Source organism: Schistocerca gregaria, chromosome 1 (assembly GCF_023897955.1).
Source record: "Schistocerca gregaria isolate iqSchGreg1 chromosome 1, iqSchGreg1.2, whole genome shotgun sequence".
NCBI classification, from domain to species: domain Eukaryota; kingdom Metazoa; phylum Arthropoda; class Insecta; order Orthoptera; family Acrididae; genus Schistocerca; species Schistocerca gregaria.
Genome location: NC_064920.1, coordinates 1,060,056,870 through 1,060,082,519, shown reverse-complemented (window position 1 = coordinate 1,060,082,519; position 25,650 = coordinate 1,060,056,870). Strand labels below are relative to the sequence as shown.

Genomic DNA, 25,650 nt, shown 5'->3' with positions numbered 1-25,650 from the left:
AGTTTCGGGCTCCTTCCAGGTGTAAGGGATTTCCCAGATCATGGACAAGCATACATTTTCAGTATAACTTCATGCGTTTGGTTGTTTACTAGTCGATAGTTATGAATATTATATTATTTGTGATAATAAAAATTTGTACACTACCAAATAACATAGTAAATTTAATAAAAGTTCATCCGATTACACGTACTTTTCTCATTATATCAATTGTAACATAAATAGTAAAGAAAATGACTGTGTTAAAAATAAAAAAACTGACGAACGGGACACGATCCAGCGATCCAGCGATTACGGGGCTTGAACGCTACCCACTCGGCTGCCGCCACTTCCTCGTATAAACGGGCAGGCACAAGTATATACACTCCTGGAAATGGAAAAAAGAACACATTGACACCGGTGTGTCAGACCCACCATACTTGCTCCGGACACTACGAGAGGGCTGTACAAGCAATGATCACACGCACGGCACAGCGGACACACCAGGAACCGCGGTGTTGGCCGTCGAATGGCGCTAGCTGCGCAGCATTTGTGCATCGCCGCCGTCAGTGTCAGCCAGTTTGCCATGGCATACGGAGCTCCATCGCAGTCTTTAACACTGGTAGCATGCCGCGACAGCGTGCACGTGAACCGTATGTGCAGTTGACGGACTTTGAGCGAGGGCGTATAGTTGGCATGCGGGAGGCCGGGTGGACGTACCGCCGAATTGCTCAACACGTGGGGCGTGCGCAGCATTTGTGCACCGCCGCCGTCAGTGTCAGCCAGTTTGCCATGGCATACGGAGCTCCATCGCAGTCTTTAACACTGGTAGCATGCCGCGACAGCGTGCACGTGAACCGTATGTGCAGTTGACGGACTTTGAGCGAAGGCGTATAGTTGGCATGCGGGAGGCCGGGTGGACGTACCGCCGAATTGCTCAACACGTGGGGCGTGAGGTCTCCACAGTACATCGATGTTGTCGCCAGTGGTCGGCGGAAGGTGCACGTGCCCGTCGACCTGGGACCGGACCGCAGCGACGCACGGATGCACGCCAAGACCGTAGAATCCTACGCAGTGCCGTAGGGGACCGCACCGCCACTTCCCAGCAAATTAGGGACACTGTTGCTCCTGGGGTATCGGCGAGGACCATTCGCAACCGTCTCCATGAAGCTGGGCTACGGTCCCGCACACCGTTAGGCCGTCTTCCGCTCACGCCCCAACATCGTGCAGCCCGCCTCCAGTAGTGTCGCGACAGGCGTGAATGGAGGGACGAATGGAGCCGTGTCGTCTTCAGCGATGAGAGTCGCTTCTGCCTTGGTGCCAATGATGGTCGTATGCGTGTTTGGCGCCGTGCAGGTGAGCGCCACAATCAGGACTGCATACGACCGAGGCACACAGGGCCAACACCCGGCATCATGGTGTGGGGAGCGATCTCCTACACTGGCCGTACACCTCTGGTGATCGTCGAGGGGACACTGAATAGTGCACGGTACATCCAAACCGTCATCGAACTCATCGTTCTACCATTCCTAGACCGGCAAGGGAACTTGCTGTTCCAACAGGACAATGCACGTCCGCATGTATCCCGTGCCACCCAACGTGCTCTAGAAGGTGTAAGTCAACTACCCTGGCCAGCAAGATCTCTGGATGTGTCCCCCATTGAGCATGTTTGGGACTGGATGAAGCGTCGTCTGACGCGGTCTGCACGTCCAGCACGAACGCTGGTCCAACTGAGGCGCCAGGTGGAAATGGCATGGCAAGCCGTTCCACAGGACTACATCCAGCATCTCTACGATCGTCTCCATGGGAGAATAGCAGCCTGCATTGCTGCGAAAGGTGGATATACACTGTACTAGTGCCGACATTGTGCATGCTCTGTTGCCTGTGTCTATGTGCCTGTGGTTCTGTCAGTGTGATCATGTGATGTATCTGACCCCAACAATGTGTCAATTAAGTTTCCTCTTCCTGGGACAATGAATTCACGGTGTTCTTATTTCAATTTCCAGGAGTGTATTTGACGACCTAAATTATCTTGCGATTTTCTCAATAATGCTTGAGAAGTACGCCGAACTGCTTACACATTTTGTTGTCTTAATGAAGTACTACGAGTGTACTAAGTTTGCAGTAAATCCGCATTCCAAACGTCGTGGCCTCCCCTTGTCAGATGTTTTCCATCAGATTCAGACATGGTGGACTTCGTGCCCAAGACTTTAACGTGAGCTCACAATCATGATTCTCAAATCATTGTAGCATAACAACTTAGGCCCTGAAAGGTGGATAGCTATCATGCTGGAAGGTGCCATCCCAATTGGGGAAGACATTAAGCATGAAGGGAATAATGTAGTTCTGCAATAATGTTCATGTGCTCATCAGCTGTCTGATACCTTCGATTTCTACTACAGGTCCGATGGAAGCCATAACAATCTGCCCTTTGTCAAGGTCAGTCGTATCAGAGGACTTCCCCATTTGCAGTCCCTACCGTCTCTAAAATAAGTCGTCATTCGTTTCTACACCGTTCACCGTTCACATACTTTCCGTGACATGTCACGTGCGTGCAGTGCCACCAGACGTCATTCAGACCTGCAATGGTCGATGTTCGTAGCGTCCTGTTGAAAAGTGGTGCCACGATACTGTTGCATGAGCGGTAACACATGAGGGATCAGGATGTCCGTGATGTACCGTTGTGCCATCGTAATTTCCTCAGTCGCTAACAGCGGTGGCCTGAGGTCATACCCAATAGCTCTCCATAATATGACCGCTGTGCCTCTCCAAAACATTGGAAGAATGGGACCTCTCCCAGGTCGCTGCCATACTCATCAACGATGGTCATCCGGGGTGGAGCAGAACCGCGATTCATAGCTGAATACAGTATGAAGCTATCATTTAGCAATTCCTGTTCACGGCACCACTCCAAACGCAGCCGTTTGTCTTGTGGTGTTAACAGTAGCCTACGAGAAGGACAGTTATGCCCTAGTCAGGCTACAATAGTGTGGGATGATAGAATTTTGCACGAAGTCTGTTACTTGTTTGTGGATGATAGGTACGGATGTGAAGGTGTTACGATGCACTCAGTGCACAGTACAGCGATCCTTGCTTGCGGTGGTCAGACGTGGTCGACCAGATTCTTAGCACGTGTATGCAGGCCCTCATGTTCCCATGCATTCCAGCCTCGGGTCACCGTCAAATCCGAATGCCCCACAGATCTACATATTGCACGATTCGACCAGCCGGCCAACTGGAGGCACATAATAAGGCCTCTTGCCGATATAATGCAGCATCTCCGTGTGCCTCACAGTCGTCGCTCAACGTCAGTTGCTGTTCACGCCCATTATGTACACACACGATCATAAATTAAGGATATTTGCAGAATGTGGTGCCACACAACGTGGCACTGCGCAAAACTGGCGCTAATAGCAGAGGCACATAGGGAAACACACGACACAGATCTGTAAGTTGTACTGCCGGAAATGCATATCCTCCTATTTCCATCTATTGTACTATAAATTTTTCCTTATTTTGTTACCTAAAGATATGAAATTTCTGTGTCTTTATATATTGTAATTGTTTTACAATTTCTGTATATATGTTTATGCATTTATGTCGATGTATAATTGGTTTCTTTTCTAAATATTATTTGTATTTTTACGTTGGGTCTTGCCTAGGGAAAATTATGCTATAGAACGATTACATAGATAGGTCGTGTGGAGAACCAAAGTGTTTAGGCTCTTTGGTAGTGTTAACTCTGCTGCGTGGAGCACAGACAGAGCGGGAGTAGGGCGGTGGAGCAGGTGTGTTGTGTGACGCTCCCGCGAGTTGCCACGCTTTCGGGGTTTGGCAGCATGTAATTGCGCTCGACTTGCTATGACAGTTTCTGACACCGTGTCGTGGACGGGAAGCATTAGCTGGCGCACATCAAGAGCCCGTTTCGCCTGGTGACAGTGTCGAGAAGAAGGCGCGCCAACATCCAGCTTCTGCAACAGCTACCGCCGACAATGAGTGATTGTCGCCACTTCCTCGATCGACGACTTCAAACCTTCAATCAACCAACCAGGAAGACTGGAAGCACGTAAAGTTTTAGAACCGTATGGCAGACCTGACATGTTACAGTTCCTCTGTCAAAGACATGCAGGGGTGTACGTGCACCAATCATAATCCCACCCCACACCATCAAACCACGACCCCATTACAGTTTCCTTCCAAGGACATTAAGGTGTTGGTACGTGGTTCCTGGTTCACGCCAGATGAAAACCCAGCGAGAATCACTTTTCAGACTATACGTGGACTCGTCTGCGAACATAACCTGAGAACACTGTTCCAATGACTATGTATTGTGTGATTGACACCAGACTTTGCGGCTCTCCTGTGACCAGGGGTCAGTGGAATGCACCTTGCAGGTCTCCGGGCGAATAAACCATGTCTGTTCAGTCGTCTGTCGACTGTGTGTCTGGAGACAACTGTTCCAGTGGCTGCGGTAAGGTCCCGAGAAAATCTACCTTCGGCACTCCGTTGCCGTCTGCGGGCACTGATGGTGAGACAACGGTCTTCTTGTGGTGTTGTACACTGTGAACGACCCGTACTGTAGCACCTGGACACGTTTCCTGTCTGCTGAGGGCCCGTGCTGCGACCTGCAGTGTTTGACCAGCCTCCAGTCGCCCTAGTATTCTATCTCTCATAACGTCATCAATATGTGTTCTTTGAGCCGTTTTCAACACACAGTCACCATTACCACGTCTGGAAACGTCTACACACTTACACGCTGCACCGTACTGTGACCTGCACCAACACACCGCTGCGTATGTTGACTGCTGCCAGCGCCAACGCGCGACGACCGCAGGTCAAATGCACCGCATTGTCATACCCCGAGGTGATTTAAACCCGCAAACCGCCCAACAGAGCGTTGTTTCACCATGTATCTGCATTATCCTTAATTTATGAGCATGAGTGTACTTGCCAGGCATGGTAAGAACGTTCAACACGAACAACAACGCACTCTGGGGGCCATTCTAGCTGTCGCAAAGAAAGGCAACTCTAATCGTTTGCATACCCGCCAACGGTGTGTACATGTACGAAGTTACAATGATGTCCGACCATGTATTCTGGATGGTTCATTTTTCTTTCAGGCAGTGTAGCTACACTCATTTTGTATGGAAGAAGTAGTAAAATTTAACAGACTCTTCCGTTTTATTTCATTAGTAGTTAACCACCCTGCAACCACTGTGATGTGCATAGGAAGGGGATTCCAGAGTAAATACGCCACTCTGCAGCGAAGTGTACCCCTACGCTGTTGTTAAGGCTTTCGTGCGCAATATCTTTTCGTAAAGGTATGACTTGTATGTAGGGTATGGATGAGAACTTCAGTTCACTTTGAAAAATATGTTATAAGGTGACACAATTGCAAGGGCAGTGCGGGGAAAGGGGAGGGGGGGGGGGAGAAGATCTGTCGATAAGAGCACTGCTCGCGGATGGTTGCACTTCTGTTCGAGTTACGGTCCGGCACACAGTTTTAATTTGCCAGAAAGTTTCATGACAGAGGATATTTCCCATCGCACTAGAATTAATGTTCGTCCTCCTTCCTTTCGTCCACGAAGAGCGGGAAGAATGATAGCTTAAATCCTTCCAAGAGCGTTGTATTTACTGTGTCTCGTCTTCGTGGTCCCTGTGCAAACAGTAGGTGGGAGCTGCAGAATATTCCTAGTTCTGTCACTAAAGTCTGGCTCTTGAAACTTTATATGTAGTCTTCCCGGGGATAGTTGGTGTCTGCGAGCATCTTTACGACACTCTCCCAAAAGGATCTGATGAAAACGTTATCATTCAAGCTGTTCTTTGCAAGTCTTGTATACGTGTAACTCCATTTGGTATGTGTACCACACACCTGAACAACACTTCAGGGTGCATGAGTGTTTTATAAGCAATCTCCTTTGCAGACTGATTTTCGCAGTATTGTAACAATGAGCCCAAGTCCGCTACTTGCTTTAGTTACGACTGAGCCCATGTGATCATTCCATTTCACGTCCCTACAAACTGATGCTCCCACTTGTTCCAACTGACTGATTGTAATTGCCACATTTATACTGTAGTCAAAGGATTTACTGTTTTTGTGTTTTTTGAAGTGCACAAACTTAAATTTTTGAACATTCAAACCACGTTTCCAAAGTTTGCACGTCTTTGTAATCTTCTCAAGGTCTGATGGTATATTTTTGTACCTCTCGACAACTCTCCATATAAGATAATGTGCTGGAGCCACCCTAACAAAAAATCCTCAAACAAATCACAAATTTCATTTGGGAGAGAAGTGTTCGTTGGTAGGTGGCTATGTTGAGAATTAAATACTTAGACATGAAGAATAAAGACGCAGAAAGTTAATAACGGCTGTTTTATTCAATAAGCTTTGAGAGTTCTTACATAAAAATTCGGAGGCATTACTTTTCAGCACGCTCTAGTACTGCCGACTTATTATTACACTGGCACCCACCACATCATCAAATTTAAACATTTTCCTAGCAACAAAACATAGGGCGCCAACCGCGTTCCTCCCCCTGTGCCACGACCACTCGCCAAGTGAAATTGCACCCACTGATAATACTCAGCGTCCACTCGTCCCTTGGTTAGGGAGAGCTGTGGCACATCAGTCAATCCAGCTATAACGTATAACAGTTTCTGCACTAGCTTAATTGCTGAAATGGCCTCGCTATCCTCCCACACCGACTCTAATATCTGTACCACTCATCTCTGTACTGAAATCGAGCAGTACTCCTGGATGTTCTTTTTATACAGGAATATTTGAATGATTCGCAGCTTTCAGTTTCATTACAAGTGCCATCTACGAGTGTCTGTACATTATATTTGATGCCACACAAAGCCCTCACATACGATTAGAATTTCTTTTGATTTTGTTATAGATCTTTCGATAAGATTTTGCTACGTTAGTCGTTAAGGGACTTCTGTCCCCTTCCGACAGGAAAATTCGTTTTCCTCAGCATCTCAGAGTCTACATTCCTCTGTTTCTTTTTTTATCTATTGTGCAGCAGTGGATGTTTCTTAGAGGGACAGTTTCCCTCTAAAGAAACTGCTAAAGAAACATGAGAGTACCACCCACCACAAACTTTTCTGCTAGCTACACATCTATAAAGTGGTTGAGCAGACTTCAGAATCTCAGAACTCCGTTTCCTGATGGATCTTAATTTGAAAGGTCTACGGCCTGGCTTTTTCATTGTACTCTATCGTTGGCCTACAGATGAAACCGCAGCCGGAGAGCTGTTCTGCACTTACCGTGACTCTCGGGAAAACGCCTGGACTGTCGTTGTTTAATGCTTCCTCTCCTCTGTTCATATATCGACACATCACAAAGTTCGGTTTTCCCCACTGACGCACTAAGCAGCTCTCTCAGGTATGAAGCAGTGTCTTGCAAAGCACTGCGCATCTCGTTGAGGTGCATATCCTCAGAGCATGACATGCGAGTGGGCGATTTTGCGTAGGGCCGTCTGGGCAGATTACAGATGAGGGACACAGAGTAGATGATAAGATTAAGGTCTTTGCTCTGTCTTGCCACACCTGACCTCCTGGGTCGGCAGTTTTGTCAATATTGTGCCACTGGTCAGAGGTAAAATTTTATTCCGTTAGTTCCGGAAGCTGCTCCGCTCGTGCAAACCTCTTACTTCCTCCCAGTATATCACAGTTATCTACCACTCCAGGATCTGTTAAATTTCACCATAGTATTTAAAAACCACAATCAGTTCCCAGGGTTCACTTCTCCCTTCATCAAGGATCAAAGGTTGCTTGTATGACTACCCTTTAATTGCTCCCCATGGCGTCTTGTGTTCTCACTTTTGCTCACACTAAAAGTTGTTAAAAGTCAAGGAATATAACGGACTGTCTCTGGTTTCAGAAAGTCGAGACAATTAACAGCTGTCGAGGAAGAAATGTCTGTGGACGATGATTTCATAATTGCCTAGTCGGTCACAGGAGTCCAGGTAGCAGCTCACATAAAAGCAATTACAAAAGGATGAGTAACGTAGCAAATTCCGCAACAAAACAATCTGGGGTGGATGCTTTGAAGACATAGCCATTGGGGATAGATAAATTTTTTCTCCTTTTTCAGTCACTTCTTTTGCTTTCTTAGACTAAGTATTCATATCTATGATGGTGTATCACAGCTGTATTTGCTAATAATGTTAAAACGTAACTGCAGTTTATTTCGTTTTCCCTAACGGATAAATCCCCCGCCCCATGAACCATGGACCTTGCCGCTCATGGGGAGGCTTGCGTGCCTCAGCGATACAGATAGCCGTACCGTAGGTGCAACCACAACGGAGGGGTATCTGTTGAGAGGCCAGACAAACGTGTGGTTCCTGAAGAGGGGCAGCAGCCTTTTCAGTAGTTGCAGGGGCAACAGTCTGGATGATTGACTGATCTGGCCTTGTAACAATAGCCAAAACAGCCTTGCTGTGCTGGTACTGCGAACGGCTGAAAGCAAGGGGAAACTACAGCCGTAATTTTTCCCGAGGGCATGCAGCTTCACTGTATGGTTAAATGATGATGACATCCTCTTGGGTAAAATATTCCGGAGGTAAAATAGTCCCCCATTCGGATCTCCGGGCGGGGACTACTCAAGAGGATGTCGTTATCAGGAGAAAGAAAACTGGCGTCCTACGGGTCGGAGCGTGGAAAGTCAGATCCCTTAATCGGGCAGGTAGGTTAGAAAATTTAAAAAGGGAAATGGATAGGTTAATGTTAGATATAGTGGGAATTAGTGAAGTTCGGTGGCAGGAGGAACAAGACTTCTGGTCAGGTGACTACAGGGTTATAAACACAAAATCAAATAGGGGTAATGCAGGAGTAGGTTTAATAATGAATAGGAAAATAGGAATGCGGATAAGCTACTACAAACAACATAGTGAACGCATTATTGTGTCCAAGATAGATACGAAGCCCACACCTACTACAGTAGTACAAGTTTATATGCCAACTAGCTCTGCAGATGACGAAGAAATTGAAGAAATGTATGATCAAATAAAAGATATTATTCAGATAGTGAAGGGTGACGAAAATTTAATAGTCATGGGTGACTGGAATTCGGTAGTAGGAAAAGGGAGAGAAGGAAAAGTAGTAGGTGAATATGGACTGGGGCAAAGAAATGGAAGAGGAAGCCGCCTGGTAGAATTTTTCACAGAGCACAACTTAATCATAGGTAACACTTGGTTCAAGAATCATAAAAGAAGGCTGTATACATGGAAGAAGCCTGGAGATACTGACAGGTTTCAGATAGATTATATAATGGTACGACAGAGATTTAGGAACCAGGTTTTAAATTGTAAGACATTTCCAGGGGCAGATGTGGACTCTGACCACAATCTATTGGTTATGACCTGTAGATTAAAACTGAAGAAACTGCAAAAATGTGGGAAATTAAGGAGATGGGACCTGGATAAACTAAAAGAACCAGAGGTTGTACGGAGTCTCAAGGAGAGCATAAGGGAGCAATTGACAGGAATGGGGGAAAGAAATACAATAGAAGAAGAATGGGTAGCTTTGAGGGATGAAGTAGTGAAGGCAGCAGAGGATCAAGTTGTTAAAAAGACTAGGGCTAGTAGAAATCTTTGGGTAACAGAAGAAATATTGAATTTAATTGATGAAAGGAGAAAATATAAAAATGCGGTAAATGAAGCAGGCAAAAAGGAATACAAACGTCTCAAAAATGAGATCGACAGGAAGTGCAAAATTGTTAAGCAGGGATGGCTAGAAGACAAATGTAAGGATGTAGAGGCTTATCTCACTAGAGGTAAGATAGATACTGCCTACAGGAAAATTAAAGAGACCTTTGGAGATAAGAGGACCACTTGTATGAATATTAAGAGCTCAGATGGAAACCCAGTTCTAACCAAACAAGGGAAAGCAGAAAGGTGGAAGGAGTATATAGAGGGTCTATACAAGGGCGATGTACTTGAGGATAATATTATGGAAATGGAAGAGGATGTAGATGAAGATGAAATGGGAGATACGATACTGCGTGAAGAGTTTGACAGAGCACTGAAAGACCTGAGTCGAAACAAGGCCCCCGGAGTCGACAACATTCCATTGGAACTACTGACGGTCTTGGGAGAGCCAGTCCTGACAAAACTCTACCATATGGTGAGCAAGATGTATGAGACAGGCGAAATACCCTCAGACTTCAAGAAGAATATAATAATTCCAATCCCAAAGAAAGCAGGTGTTGACAGATGTGAAAATTACCGAACTATCAGTTTAATAAGTCACAGCTGCAAAATACTAACGCGAGTTCTTTACAGACGAATAGAAAAACTAGTAGAAACCGGCCTCGGGGAAGATCCTTTTGGATTCCGTAGAAATGTTGGAACACGTGAGGCAATACTGACCCTACGACTTATCTTTGAAGCTAGATTAAGGAAGGGAAAACCTACGTTTCTAGCATTTGTAGACTTAGAGAAAGCTTTTAACAATGTTGACTGGAATACTCTCTTTCAAATTCTGAAGGCGGCAGGGGTAAAATACAGGGAGCGAAAGGCTATTTACAATTTGTACAGAAACCAGATAGCAGTTATAAGAGTCGAGGGACATGAAAGGGAAGCAGTGGTTGGGAAGGGAGTGAGATAGGGTTGTAGCCTCTCCCCGATGTTATTCAATCTGTATATTGAGCAAGCAGTGAAGGAAACAAAAGAAATATTCGGAATAGGTATTAAAATCCATGGAGAAGAAATAAAAACTTTGAGGTTCGCCGATGACTTTGTAATTCTGTCAGAGACAGCAAAGGACTTGGAAGAGCAGTTGAACGGAATGGATAGTGTCTTGAAAGGAGGATATAAGATGACCATCAACAAAAGCAAAACGAGGATAATGGAATGTAGTCGAATTAAGTCGGGTGATGCTGAGGGAATTAGATTAGGAAGTGAGCCACTTAAAGTAGTAAAGGAGTTTTGCTATTTGGGGAGCAAAATAACTGATGATGGTCGAAGTAGAGAGGATACCAAATGTAGACTGGCAATGGCAAGAAAAGCGTTTCTGAAGAAGAGAAGTTTGTTAACATCGAGTATAGATTTAAGTGTCAGGAAGTCATTTCTGAAAGTATTTGTATGGAGTGTAGCCATGTATGGAAGTGAATCATGGACGATAAGTAGTTTGGACAAGAAGAGAGTAGAAGCTTTCGAAATGTGGTGCTACAGAAGAATGCTGAAGATTAGATGGGTAGATCACATAACTAATGAGGAAGTATTGAATCGGATTGGGGAGAAGAGAAGTTTGTGGCACAACTTGACCAGAAGAAGGGATCGGTTGGTAGGACATGTTCTGAGGCATCAAGGGATCACCTATTTAGTATTGGAGGGCAGCGTGGAGGGTAAAAATCGTAGAGGGAGACCAAGAGAAGACTACACTAAGCAGATTCAGAAGGATGTAGGTTGCAGTAGGTACTGGGAGATGAAGAAGCTTGCACAGGGTAGAGTAGCATGGAGAGCTGCATCAAACCAGTTCCAGGACTGAAGACCACAACAACAACAACAACGGATAAATATGTTTTCGTAATATTACTTGAATATGAAAGACCTTAAATTCTTTTGTTTAATTTATCTGCATTTGTAATATTAACTGTGATGTGAAGACCTGCTGTATAAATCGTAGACATGAAAGCACGAAGAGCAGTATTGAGATCACAGCGGTGCAGCGATACACGGTGAGGGAGAGACAGCGTGTGTGTGTGTGTGTGTGTGTGTGTGTGTGTGTGTGTGTGTGTGTGTGTGGCAGTAAGGCGAGACGTGCATAGTTGATTTGAGATGCAAAAACCTGCTGAGACAGTGAATCGTGGAACTTAAAAGACTGACGATTGGGATTACCGTCGCAGTGCGTAATGAAAGATGAAATGATCATTATGAACAGAAAGATCGAAAGGTATGAGTATCACTCAGTGGATTGTGTCTCAGCTGACACTCACAATGCTTACAAGAGTAGACATTACAGTTATTGCTACCTTGCGAGTGAAACAGCGTCGCGAGAGCCAAGGTTCCATAAAACGCCTGTTGTATTTGTCTTTTTAATGAGCAGCCGAGTGTTTGAATCCGTAACTGTAGCGGTGAACATAATTACAATAATTGTGGATCAGGTGCAAGAACGCTTTTATTGACTGTGAGTTCGCAAACGTGTTAATTATATGTAAACGTGATGAACAGTTATGTCGGGGTCGGGAATTATCACGAACAGTGTAAAAACGGGACCACAGCGTGTATAACGAGTGATAAACGTGTAGATGCTAAACCTGTAGAGTACCACCAAAAATTACTTCTATTCAGCCATAGCCCTGTTAAACTCCACTGCGAATGACTTTACAGCTAACCGACAAGAGACTTCATTAACATACTTCCCCGTGGAAATACGACAAAAAGAGCTGCAGTAATAATTTCGACTGCGACATCAGAAGCCGCCGCCGTCAGCTCAACACGCCACCGCCCATCTCAACGAACAACCAAGGTGCAGTGCCATGCGCTCTCACTAGTTAAAGACTTAACGGAATTTCTAATACTAAAATGTAGACTTCCACGGCCGGAAATGTCATGTCCATTATAATTATCCGGACTGTTATGTCGTGGTCAGTTGATGAATTCTGTGTTAATTCCCAAAGTTTCGTCCCCGTCTGCGGGAGACATCTTCAAGGGGGTCTGTAGCTCGATGGAAGTTCCAACACACCCACTGGCTCGCTACTGACAGACCGGGACGAAACTTTCGGAATTAACACAGAATTCATCAACCGACCACGGCATAACAGCCCGGATAATTATAATCGACTTAACGGAATTTCGCAATTCATATTGTAAATCGTTTGTTTCATTATAAAACTAATTTCTTTCTTTTTCTTTCTTAATTTTTGCTACGTAAATAAGACTGCTTGAGATGAACTACTAACATTCAATGTGGCTTTGTTGAACCAGCATTAGTTAGTTATAAGTATTCTTCTGCTTGAAGTACTTCGTTCTATTACATAATTGTTGCTGCAGTTGCATGTTTTATGTGCCTATTGAGAAGTAAATCACGGCGTCCGCCATTCCTTTCTGTGCACCGACGAACGGAATTAAAGATGCTAATTCGCTGTTGGTCTAAGCATCCCAGCGAGGGGAAACTGCATGTAGCAACCGTCAAACCATGCAGACTGTGCTTACATTGTACTTGGTGTCATGTTACCACACTTTCACGAGCAACAACCTGGTTGCTATTGATTACAGACAGAAGTGAATGGATGTATCGTCTACCCTTATAGTGTTTAGGGGATTAGTAACAGAACTGTGCGTGATTTATTTAATTTAGTGACTAGGGTGAACGGCATTCTCCACAACTACACATTTCGGAAGTAAAACGAGTTCTTCTGGGAAGAAATAATCAGACATAACTCAGTTAGGTTATTGCTAACAAAACCTCGTATAAATGCACGATCCACAGTCTCGTGAAACACACTCCTGAGAACCGCTTCCTCCACAGTGCTCACGTCGTCAGTTCTTTATAAGACCAATGTTTCGGTCACCAGTGCAAGTGCACTTTATCACAAAATACGCTGTTTGATAAAAAGTGAAAAACACAGAAGGGGACAAGGAAACGAAATGTATTCGAGTGAGATTTACAAAGGACATGAAAGTATGGGCTAACTTATCAGTTGACGCTGCACCCCCTCCGACCTGCATGCATACACCGAATCGATTGGTAAGGGTGTATCAAATCTGCTGCATCCTCTCCTAAGCCAAGATTCTTGACACCCGTATAATGGCGCTGGGGTGGAGTTGACGCCAGAGGTGGTGGTGGTGGTTAGTGTCGTCCCGTCGACAACGAGGTCATTAGAGAGGAGCGAAAGCTCGGGTTAGGGAAGGATTGGGAAGGAAATCGGCCGTGCCCTTTCAAAGGAACCATCCCGGCATGTGCCTGAAGCGATTTAGGGAAATCACGGAAAACCTAAATCAGGATGGCCGGAGACGGGATTGAACCGTCGTCCTCCCGAATGCGAGTCCAGTGTGCTAACCACTGCGCCACCTCGCTCGGTGACGCCAGAGGTGATCACTCACATGTTCTATTGGGGATAAATTTCGTGATCTTGCTGCCTACGGGAGAAACTTTGCAACATCACGCAGACAGTTCATAGAGACACATGCCATGTGTGTGTGAGCATTGTCCTGTGAAAAATGACACCAGGATGCTGTCGTGTGAAAAGTAACACATGACGTTACAAGATGTCGGTGACATATTGTTGTGCAGTCATAGTTTTCGCAGTCATTAGCAGCCGTGACTTGAAGTCATACCTGATGGCTCCCCGCACCATGACTTCAGTTGTAACACTGATGTACCCCTCCTAAACATTGAAAGAACGTGACCTCTCCCCAGGTCGCCATCATATTCGCCGATTATGGTCGCCAGTGCTAGCATACAACCATAATTCGTTGCAGAACACAAAGGGATGTTAGTCATCAGCATTCCATGATTTCCAGTCATAACACCATTCCAAACGCTGCCTTTTGCGCTGTGGTGTTAACAGCAGCCTACACGTGAGATGGTAATGAGTCCAGCTACTGCTGGTCTCCGACTCATGGTGCAGGACGATTTAGAATGTCAGAGGGAGTCCATTACTTGTTCTCGAATGGCAGGTGTATATATGAAGGAGTTATGATGTGCATGGTGCACAATTTGGTGATCCACTCTCGTGGGGATCGACCGGGACCTTTAAGTCGAATATTCTTGCCCTCATGCTCCCACGCAGTCCAGCATTGAGCCTCTGTCGCGTCCACGTGTCCCAAAATCTGGATATTTGCACGATTCGACTAGCTGGTCAAAGGGAGGCACACAATAAGACCCCTTTCAAACTCTGTCAGGCGCTGATAAGGCTGTCTTACACGGGTAAGCAACATCTCCATGTCCTTCATAGTGATCACTGAAAATCCGACGTTGTTGACGCCCCATGACTGTTAATAACAGTAAACGCGAACAATACTATGCTTTCTGATGACCATTAGACAGGGCGAGAATTATTAAACTATATCAAATGAAATCGTCATAAATCCTGAATGGTTTGCGTTATGACGTTGAAACTCCACGGTTGACTGCTGGGCATGATGGGAGTTATTTGGTTTGGTTTAGCGACGAAGTTCAATTTCATTTGAATTGGTTCGTCAATAAGCAAAATTTGCGCTTTTAGGAGACAGAGAATCCGCATTTCGCGATCGAGAAATCTCTTGACCCTCAACAGGTGACTATGTAGTATGCAATGTCCAGTCACGGAATAATCGGTGCGATATTTCTGGTTGCACGGTGACTACCGAAAGGTACGTAAAGGTTTTGGAAGATGATTTCATCCCCATTATCCAAAGTGCCCCAGATTTCGACTCGATTGGTTCATGCAATGCGGAGCTCGACCCCATCGAAGCAGGAGAGTGTTTGATGTCCTGTAGGAGCACTTTGGGGACCGCATTCTGGCTGTGTAGTACCCACATCCCTCTGGCATGGGCCTCGATAGGCCGTCATGTTCTTCGCATCTCAACACATGCGACTCCTTTCTGTGGGGCTATATTAAAGACAAGGTGTACAGGAATAACCCCAAAACTATTTCTGAGATGAAAAGAGCCATTCAGGAGGTCGTCGACAGCATCGATGTTCCGGCACTTCACCAGGTCATCCAGAAATTCGCTATTCATTTGCGAAACATCATCGCCAATGATGGCAGGCGCATCGATAAAGTCACAACCTAAACCCGAATATCTGTAGTGACGTTTACATGTTGAATAAAGTATGTGCACGCCACAGTCTGTAACTAATAGCTCAATAATTGTCACCCTGTATCTCTCAGAGAGAACTGCAACTGTAATCATTTACATAGCCGTCGATGGTCTGCACATGTACGAAGTTACACTGACAACCAGCCATATCTCTTGGGTGCTTCACCTTTTTTGTCAGGCAGTGTACATCTACATCTACATGGATACTCTGCAAATGAAATTTAAGTCCCTGGCAGAGGGTTAATCGAACCACCTTCACAATTCTCTATTATTCCAATCTCGTATAGCGCGCGGAAAGAATGAACACCTATACCTTTCCGTACGAGCTCTGATTTCCCATATTTTATCGTGGTGATCGTTCCTCCCTATGTAGCTCGGCGTCAACAAAATATTTTCGCATTCGGAGGAGAAAGTTGGTGATCGGAATTTCGTGAGAAGATTCAGTCGCAATGAAAAACGCCTTTCTTTTAATTATTTCCAGCCTAAATCCTGTATAATTTCTGTGACACTCACCATATTTCGCGATAATACAAAACGTGCTGCATTTCTTTGAACTTTTTCGATGTACTCCGTTAGTCTTACCTAGTAAGGATCCCTCACACGCAGCAGTATTCTACACTCCTGAAAACTGAAATAAGAACACCGTGAATTCATTGTCCCAGGAAGGGGAAACTTTATTGGCACATTCCTGGGGTCAGATACATCACATGATCACACTGACAGAACCACAGGCACATAGACACAGGCAACAGAGCATGCACAATGTCGGCACTAGTACAGTGTATATCCACCTTTCGCAGCAATGCAGGCTGCTATTCTCCCATGGAGACAATCGTAGAGATGCTGGATGTAGTCCTGTGGAACGGCTTGCCATGCCATTTCCACTTGGCGCCTCAGTTGGATCAGCGTTCGTGCTGGACGTGCAGACCGCGTGAGACAACGCTTCATCCAGTCCCAAACATGCTCAATGGGGGACAGATCCGGAGATCTTGCTGGCCAGGGTAGTTGACTTACACCTCCTAGAGCACGTTGGATGGCACGGGATACATGCGGACGTGCATTGTCCTGTTGGAACAGCAAGTTCCCATGCCGGTCTAGGAATGGTAGAACGATGGGTTCGATGACGGTTTGGATGTACCGTGCACTATTCGGTGTCCCCTCGACGATCACCAGAGGTGTACGGCCAGTGTAGGAGATCGCTCCCCACACCATGATGTCGGGTGTTGGCCCTGTGTGCCTCGGTCGTATGCAGTCCTGATTGTGGCGCTCGCCTGCACGGCGCCAAACACGCATACGACCATCATTGGCACCAAGGCAGAAGCGACTCTCATCGCTGAAGACGACACGTCTCCATTCGTCCCTCCATTCACGCCTGTCGCGACACCACTGGAGGCGGGCTGCACGATGTTGGGGCGTGAGCGGAAGACGGCCTAACGGTGTGCGGGACCGTAGCCCAGCTTCATAGAGACGGTTGCGAATGGTCCTCGCCGATACCCCAGGAGCAACAGTGTCCCTAATTTGCTGGGAAGTGGCGGTGCGGTCCACTACGGCACTGCGTAGGATACTACGGTCTTGGCGTGCATCCGTGCGTCGCTGCGGTCCGGTCCCAGGTCGACGGGCACGTGCACCTTCCGCCGACCACTGGCGACAACATCGATGTACTGTGGAGACCTCACGCCCCACGTGTTGAGCAATTCGGCGGTACGTCCACCCGGCCTCCCGTATGCCCACTATACGCCCTCGCTCAAAGTCCGTCAACTGCACATACGGTTCGCGTCCACGCTGTCGCGGCATGCTACCAGTGTTAAAGACTGCGATGGAGCTCCGTATGCCACGGCAAACTGGCTGACACTGACGGCGGCGGTGCACAAATGCTGCGCAGCTAGCGCCATTCGACGGCCAACACCGCGGTTCCTGGTGTGTCCGCTGTGCCGTGCGTGTGATCATTGCTTGTACAGCCCTCTCGCAGTGTCCGGAGCAAGTATGGTGGGTCTGACACACCGGTGTCAATGTGTTCTTTTTTCCATTTCCAGGAGTGTAAAAGAGGACGGACAAGCGTAGTATAGGCAGTCTCCTTAGTAAGTCTGTTACATTCTCTAAGTGTCCTGCCAATAAAATGCAGCCTTTGGTTAGCCTTCCCTACAACATTTCCTATGTGTTCTTTCCAATTTAAGTTGTTCGTAATTTTAATACCAAGGCATTTAGTTGCATTTACAGCTTTTAGATTAGACTGATTTATCGTGTAACCGAAGTTTAAAGGACTCCTTTTAGCAGTCATGTGGATGACCTCACACTTTTCGTTATTTAGGGTCAACTGCCACGTTTCGCACCATTCTGATATTTTTTCTAAATCGTTTTGCAGTTTGTTTTGATCTTCTGATGACTTTAGTAGTCGATAAACGACAGCGTCATCTGCAAACAACCGAAGACGGCTACTCAGATTGTCTCCCAAATCGTTTATATAGGTAAGGAACAGCAAAGGGCCTATAACACTACCTTGGGCAACCCCTGAAATCACTTCTGTTTTACTCGATGACTTTCCGTCAATTACTGCGAACTGTAACCTCTCTGACAGGAAATCGCAAATCCAGTCACATAACCGAGAGGATATTGCATAAGCACGCAATTTCACTACGAGCCGCTTGTGTGGTACAGTGTCAAAAGCCTTCCGGAAATCCAGGAATACGGAATCGGTCTGAAATCCCTTGTCAATAGCACTCAGCGCTTCATGTGCATAAAGAGCTAGTTGTGTTTCACAGGAACGATGATTTCTAAACCCATGTCGACTATGTGTCAATTGACCGTTTCCTTCGAGGTAATTCATAATGTTCGAACACAATATATGTTCTAAAATCCTGCTGCATATCGACGTTGACGATATGGACCTCTAATTTAGTGGATTACTCCTACTACCTTTCTTGAATATTGGTGTGACCTGTGCAACTATCCAGTCTTTCGGTACGGTTACGCGGAGCGGTTCTTTCCGTCCCTTTACGACGAACCTGCACCTACCTGTGAACATTGTCTCAGCAGATCATCAGTAGGGAAGCCGAGCGAAACCTACTGTACTCCGACGTGAACCAGGCTGCAATTAAAGTCACTAATCTACGTTTCGGGAGAAACACGAAATGAAAGATTGGAAATTTTGTACTCAATTAATATATTCTGAAGCTTAGGTGAACAAGTATCACTGCCAAGCCCGTGCTAGTCTTAACACAGTCGCTCATAATCCCTTTCACTGACGTTAGCAAGTTTATGGTGTTGCATTTCCCGAAAACGTAATAGCTACAAAAATACTGATTGTTTTTGATTGAGAATGCTCGACAAATATTAAGTCTGTCGGTACCAAATGCAGTCACAGTTTTTTTTTAGCCACCGACCTGCTCAATACGCCACGCGGAATATATGTCTTTTTTCGTCACAACATTCACTCAAAATTTAGGAAAATTTCTACACTCCCATCGGAATAATTATGCCGTCACTTTACCACACTTTTGATGTATTAAACACTGCTAGATCCGGCAACTTATCGTTTCCATCGGAACTACTACTACACGCGACCGAACTGTTTCATGGCTAGGCTCCCACTCTTCTTTAGAATACTCTAAGTCTTCGCTACCAGCAGAGAAAGGCGCGCGAAGAATATTGCTTTACCATTGGTCAGTTTACTCAACAGCCAATAGCAAAACAACATTCTCCCGCGTCAGTCTGCGCTTTTCATCAATAACCAATCGCAAAATAGTAAACCTAACGACTGTACTTTTTGCCAACGTAATTATCTAATACGCTGAAGCTTTGTTTTACTATTGTTATTTATACCTGAATTAACTTGCCCTTTACGATAAACTTACTTTACAAATCTATTCTACAAAAATCCCCTTCGTCCATATCCATACTGCTTCGAAATGTTCCCACATCAAATCCTACTACATAACTCGTTAAACAATTATCTTCATATTAACCTTAAACCACACTCACGCATAATTCATACTGTTAAAACACATTTATAATATTTTACATACACAATAAGAAATAATAACACTTTATGAAAATACTGGAACAGTTTATGAAAAACATTCTATTACTTTAGTGCACTCTAGTGGGCACAATCGAAACTAAAATCACAGTCCCCCTATCCAATATTGTCCTATATCGGCTGATACATACACTAAGTGCGCGTCCAGTCTCGCGTCACCACCTGTCACTCTCCAGCTCTGAGACACATCTCCCACTTAACCGCCTCAAAGGCAGGATCGGTATACGGCGCTACGCCTCAATGGGTCTTTCGTCGAGCGAACGGTTGTATGTGATTGTCAAGTATGGAGCTAATGTATCAACTAATGCATCACCACCCTGAAGAAGGCCGAAACACTGGTTTTGCAAACGAAGTGACGACGTGGGTACCAGCGACACACAGCAGACTGTAGCCAGTGAACGGTATTCACTAGTGAAGGCGGCAGGTGACTGGCTACGGTCGTAGTCCTGTGGCAGCGAGTAGCCGCTGAAGGCGGGACCGGCCGGCCGGGCACACGCCAGCCTGAAACAGCCACGGACGGAACTGGAGCAGCAGCTGTGGACAGCGCGGCGCCGCCACGCACTGCGCGCTGTAAAATAAGCAACACAGTACAATGACGACCCAAAAACAGTGTGACCACTGCCCACTATAAAGGCCGGTTCCCACTAGAGCGGGGCAGCTCGTCTTGCGGTAACGGAAGCGGCAAGCGTTTCCGCTGTAAGTAATCAGTTATTCACGGAAAAAAAGATGTGAACTGCAAGTATCACATGTCAAAACAAAACTGAATCATTCTAGATTCCACCGAAGATGCCTTAAAGTAAAAGGCGAAACGCGTCTTGAACCAATAAAATACACTGGATAAAGAAAAAAACGTTTGTTACTTCCAAAGGAAATAATCAATAGCTGTAGATACTTAGTAAATTACATCTTATGGCATACCAGTAAATTAGTCTCGGTTTAACTTCTCATTCCACATGCTATTAAATGCCGTTTAAAAAAAATTCATCTATTCCTCCCGAAAAACTGTAGTTTCTTTCATATCTCGGTAGATAAACAGATTTAGGACATTTATCATGTGACGAAAAACATGGCTTTTTACAAGTTAACGTTTGCAAAAAAACACTTTTAGATTTCTTGAACCGTTCACGAAATATGCAGTTGATACAACAACATGGTTTACGACGAGCAGGACGAAGTATCGGTCGCGTCGCGAGCGACCTGCGCGCGGTCACCGCGCAGCCCATCCGCCGACGTATCATTCAATATCTCGAGAACGGTGATAGCTATCGTTCTGCTCTCAGCTTTAAAAACAATTTCGATATGTTGACTAAATTTCATACGCAATAATGTATTACCTAAAATGAACTGTACGCAAAGTCCACGCAATGCGTTTTTACCTCTGCACACTCATTAAAATTTCGTGTAAAGGTTTACGTAAATGCGATACAGCAAGTAACCACGACGAATAACGAAAAGAAACTCGGTCCTTTATCGAGAGAAGATATCAGGCTGTAACATGCCCAAGAATCAAGTTTTTTACCGAATAGTTTCCTCGGAATCGGATGATAAGTATTTCATAGCTGCAGCCGCGTCCGCGCCACCGGTTCGGCGAAAGTTCGTGTTGCCCGGGGTTCCGTACCTGACGTCACGCTCAGCGCGTTCTGTGATTGGCGGCGCGGTGCGCGGAAGCGGTTCGACATGGTCAAACCGCGACGCAGAGACCGCCGCGTCTGCCGCTGACGCCGTTTCGATGGCAACCACGTCGCTGACGCGCGGTTTTGACGGCCTTAAGGCTTAATGCCACCTGGTGACGACAATGACGCGTTACGCGGCGAGGAAAGTATGTAAGTGGAGCAGAGACGTATAGGGAAAGATTCTAGCGACTATTATACGAGCATCAAATGGGCAAATCCGCTGATTTTATTTTTATTTGGTATGCGTATTCCATGGATCCGTACATGCGAGTGATTCGCCTGGATGTGGAACGTGTCAATACAATTGTACAAATACAATTAATGCTACAGAATAGTAATGTAATACAATGATATAGATATTAATAACTATCACTTTTTCTCATTTACAAGCTGTCATTTAACTAGTGTAGCAATTCACACTATAACATTAACACTATAACATTAACATAATATTGTATTGTCCATCTAATAACTAAGAGACTAAATACGTCTATTATTAAGGGAGTGCATTACTTCTGGGAAAGAATTCATCTAAGGAGTACAATGGATGGTCAAGCAGGTATTCTTTAACGTACCTTTGAACAGCGTTTCATTTTCTCTTGTACATTTAATATAATTAGGCAATGCATTACAAGTATTTATAGCAGCATACTTTACTGCCTTCTGTACAAGTGATAATTTTTTTAGTTCAACATGTAGATCATCTTTACCTCTGGTATTGTAGTTATTGTATGAACAATTTGTTTGATACTGAGCATAGTCTTTATTAACTACATTCATCAGAGAGTATATGTACTGATATGTTGTGGTCAGAATACCTAACTGTGTGAAAAGTTTTCTACGTGAGGTTCGTGGAGGAGCCCCACACATCATTCTGACCGATCTCTTCTGAGCAGTTAAGGTTTATTTTTTGAGGCTGGTGAATTACCGCAAAATATTATTCCGTAACTCATTAATGAGTGAAGGTACCCAAAGTAAGCTGATTTTAAAATGTTGATGTCCCCAAAATGGGTAATGATTCTTAGAGCAAAAGTTGCTGATGAAAGCCTTTTTAGAGTAAGGGACACATGCTGTTCCCAGTTGAGCCTACTGTCAATGTGAACCCCCAGGAATTTAGTCGAGTGCACCTGCTCTAGTTCCTGGTTGTCATGAGCAATTACTATATTTTCTAGAGTTTTATTTTTTGTGTGGAACTGCATAAAATTAGTTTTTTTTAATATTAACTGGAAGAGAATTAATTGAAAACCAATCTGTAACTTGTCTATAAGCGAGTCTGACAAGTGGCAGATTGTTATGGCCCAGCGACTGGGAACGAGGGTCTTGGAAACGGCGAAGCTGGTCTGTTGTTGGCGTGCTATTGTCGTTAGTGTCTGTGCTTAGCGGCTGAAGGACGGTGAGTCCACGAGTAGGCGAGAGGTGTTGGACGTGCAGGCCTCGTCACGGAGCATGGAAGTCGGACGCTTGCCCGCTCTGCAAAGCATGATAAGAGCGGACTGTGGCAGATTTCACGACAGTGTTGGTGCAAGAGTGAGTGCTTCAGAACAGACCGTCGAACGCTTACTGTTGAATACAGGGCACGAGAGCAGACGATCCCTACACCTTCTATTGTTATCACAAAATCGTCAGTTACGATTGCAGCGGGCACGGAATCATCGATATTGGATTGTGGGTCCATGGAAATGTATCGCATCTTCGGACGAATCACGTTTCTTCTTACACCTGGTCGATGGTTGTGGCTGGATAGGTCGTTATTCTGGTAAATGGCTGCTCGAAACATGCACCGCACAACGGGCGTTGTCTGGTGGTGGCAACACTAGCCTATGGTAGATACTCACCTGGGCTTCCTAAGGGATCTGTGGTAGTAATAAAAGTAACTGTGACGGCTGTGCACTATGTGAACAATGTGATGGACCACCTGCATCCATTCACGCTTGATGTCTTTCCGGAGGGCGATGGTGTCTTGCAGCAGGAAAACTGCCGCGTTTCAAAGCCTGGACCACGTAACAGTTGTTCGAGGAGCTTGATAGTGAATTTACGTTGATACCTTGGCCACCAAATTCTCATGATCTGAAACTGATGGAACACATCTGGGATGTTATCGGGCGCCAGTTCCGCGTCTACGAAACACCAGTCCGTAATTTACGGAAATCGCGTGACATGTGCTTAGGCACCTGGTGCCATATACTGCCGGAAATTGCTGTGTTGTGTTCCAAATGTGGATCAGCACCCTGTTAAGCACGCGGATGCCATTTTTTGGATTATCAGTGTATGTCCGAGATAGAATCGGTCCCGCTCCTTAAGCAACAGAATGTAATTTTACCTTTTCCTTTTCGCCCGATCTTCCGATAACGTGACGGGCGTTTTTAATTATCACACCTTCAGTCGTTACTCGTTGTTTTAACGTGCTATGACAGTCTTGTCATCGTTCTCTGAAACATTCAAATAAAGGATGCAGTATTCTATGAATGAAAGACGGCTTGGTTGGGTCAAGAGGAATTCCTACTGTCGCTGAGGAATGTAGATCTTACGATGATCTCTGTAGTAGATAGAAAGCAGTCATCCACAACTAAAAAGTAAGAATTTGTATCTTACAATGAAGGTTCTGACACTCCACTCCTTTTCACGTTTGTCAGGCAGCAAAAACACACAGTGAGTGCGTTATCGTCCCTAGAATCAGTGAGTGTCGTTAGGAGTGGACCCCTATTCCAGGACAGAGCACATTGGTGCTTAGCTGCACACAATTTGCTTAATTTCAGAATTATTGTCAAAGAAGTACACGAATTTACGTAGATTGTGACATTACCTGACACTTACAGGAGGGTTGTCAATATAATGCATTACGTCTTGTTTAGTTGAAATAACGCTGAACACAACAATATCAAATTTAAATAGAAGGTTCTCTACTAAACTATTTTTACTACTACACCGTTAAGTTGGCTAATATTACGACAGATCATCTGATTCCGGTTCTAAGTTCGGTACTATTTAGGATTACAATCAAGTCCATGGAGGACGGTTAGTTTTTGTGACAAGCTGAGCAAGAGATCACTCAAGGTTGTTCGAGTTCACAGTAGATACAAGTTGGTCAATCAACAAGTTTATGCGTCTGCTTGTAGCATTTACCTTAGCTGCAATGAGCTGTCACCTGCATGGCTGCTCTCGCCCTCTGAAAATCCTATAAAAGTTAATCAAAATCTTTACTGACTTTATCAGCAGAAACTGTCGTATGTTTCTCGTTAGGCGAGAAAACATGCACTCATCCCTAGTCTGGAAATTATGGTGATATACACGTGCATAGATGGAGCAGCTTGTATACTACGATGCCCTCTCAGTTCTCGCAAAAACAACTCTTCAGCTTATTTCTAGCTGAATGTCAGCCAACGTGAACGCAGTGTTCACACAAAATTCCTCTTTTGGCGTCGTGCAGAGCGTGATACGCCCTGTTCTGCACTTGAGGCTGGTTCAGAAGAGAGTCCCCAAAGTCTTGTGTCTTTCATAGAAAACCGTCCCCACCTGCGTCCTTTCCTGCTTCATGTCATGGCTTCTTCAGACCAATGGAAGCATTCCTTTCATCTTGTGGAAACTACCTCAGCCAATTGCAAAGAGCCTACCTTTAAACTGTGTCGAAATATCGCCATTTTTATTCCTTCCTAGTTTATTCCCGCCAATCGGACATTTTTTGCTTGTTCATGACGCCTAAAAGTTACACACATACATCACAATCGTAGCACGAGCATTTCAAGTGATCAACTGCGTTATTTGTCTGTCCGTATCCATCTGGAAATTCCCCAACACAGTTTTCTAAAGAAGTTGGCCATAGCAAGCAGCGCTGGCCGACTACATGCTCTCTGTATGTATCGCCCAATGCGTTCCTTGTCCCTCTCGCCACGGGTTGCTAACCCCTTTTTAAAAGCGTACCATTCTACTTCAGCCGTGACAGTGCAACTCGCGTCTGCCCCCAAACTAAAACGTTTCCTCCAGCAGCTTTTTTCGGCTTTGGCTCATCGACATGCAAGATTTGGGTCGGGTGTGTTAATACCGACGAACTGAGTGTCATACATTTGCTTTACATACTGTACATTTTGATAGGCAAATCTGCTCATTACCGCCGAAGTATGCCAGGTGACATATTCAGCTTCTTGTTATGATGTATAAAATCTCTCATGTAAGGTGCGAAACTGTCATTCATTCAATATGCCATCTGACAATGTGT

General features: G+C 45.2%; 1 protein-coding gene across 1 annotated transcript in view; it reads right to left on the bottom strand.

The window, feature by feature from the left end:
- Window positions 1-25,650, bottom strand: part of LOC126287825 (gamma-aminobutyric acid receptor subunit pi-like) — a 190,739-nt gene that overhangs the window by 143,523 nt on the left and 21,566 nt on the right. Inside the window, exon 3 of the mRNA XM_049984891.1 lies at window positions 20,174-20,265. Coding sequence (XP_049840848.1) covers window positions 20,174-20,265 — 92 coding nt within the window. The remainder of the gene's footprint in view (window positions 1-20,173; window positions 20,266-25,650) is intronic.